General features: G+C 38.8%; 1 protein-coding gene across 1 annotated transcript; it reads right to left on the reverse strand.

The window, feature by feature from the left end:
- Positions 1-137: 137 nt before the first annotated feature.
- Positions 138-974, reverse strand: LOC122544811 (probable G-protein coupled receptor 139). Its single transcript, XM_043684133.1, has one exon. The coding sequence runs from the start codon at positions 972-974 to the stop codon at positions 138-140; it is 837 nt and encodes a 278-aa protein (XP_043540068.1).
- Between the last annotated feature and the right edge of the window lie 50 nt (positions 975-1,024).

The following is a 1,024-nucleotide window of genomic DNA, read 5'->3' on the forward strand; positions in this document are numbered from 1 at the left end:
AAGCAAGAGAGTAGCCAATTTTAAAGCATTTATCGACTTGTCTTGTCAATACCTCACAGCAAAAGAAACCTGGTACCAGTGTATAATGAGATGTAATTTGATAAGATTATGATCTTTATTATCTGGTTTCTGTGAAATTATTTGTCTAACTTATGTGAAAAAGGCATTGCAGCCACAGGACATTTAATCATACTCTTTAACTCTTCTTTGAATTTACGCTGGGAAACAGCATAAATAAACGTATTTGTACAGCAGCTCAAAGTTCTCAATATATATCCAGATTGTTCAAGAATAGTAAATGGGTCGTTGTAATCTGCTACTAACAATTGCGCACCTGTAAATTGCACAGATACATAAGATACTAATGTTATAATCCATAAAATTATGAAGTTGCCAGATATAGCAAGCAATATAATCATTGACTTTCTGCGGGTCTCCATTTCTGGATCTTTGCAATTCTGATCACCAGATTTTCCTCGGAGTGCACGTCGGATTCTGTTAGCCTGTTGAATATGTTTGATGGTCATTGCATTAAACAATATTACCAGAACAAATGGGACAAATGGAGTTAAAATCGTGTCCAGCCACCAAAATGCCTGCCAGATGGGTAATGTATAGAAGCTCGCTTTGATGGAGCAGGACCATGGTACATTATCAATTATTTCTCGGGGTTCAACTGCAAAATAGCCCGGAACAGACTGTAAACTGCTCAGAGAGCAAACCACTGCAATAACCACAGTTGCTGTTTTAACGGTACAGTAGGTTGTTCGCAGCTTTTGGCAAGAAATGGCCACAAATCGATCGAAGGTGAAGGCGACTGTTAACCAGACAGAACAATCAACTGAAGCCATAATCAGGAATATGTTCACGCAGCAAATCGGTGTGTAGTTGAAGAATGAATACGGAAAATATGAATCCTTAATCTCGTACAATATTACGTCGAATACCATTACAGATAAATCTGCGACTGCCATGGCAACTAGGTATTGGGTGATGCATTTGGAGAGGTTGCAACGTCCACGGG

The sequence above is a fragment of the Chiloscyllium plagiosum genome, unplaced genomic scaffold, assembly GCF_004010195.1.
Source record: "Chiloscyllium plagiosum isolate BGI_BamShark_2017 unplaced genomic scaffold, ASM401019v2 scaf_39432, whole genome shotgun sequence".
Classification (NCBI taxonomy): domain Eukaryota; kingdom Metazoa; phylum Chordata; class Chondrichthyes; order Orectolobiformes; family Hemiscylliidae; genus Chiloscyllium; species Chiloscyllium plagiosum.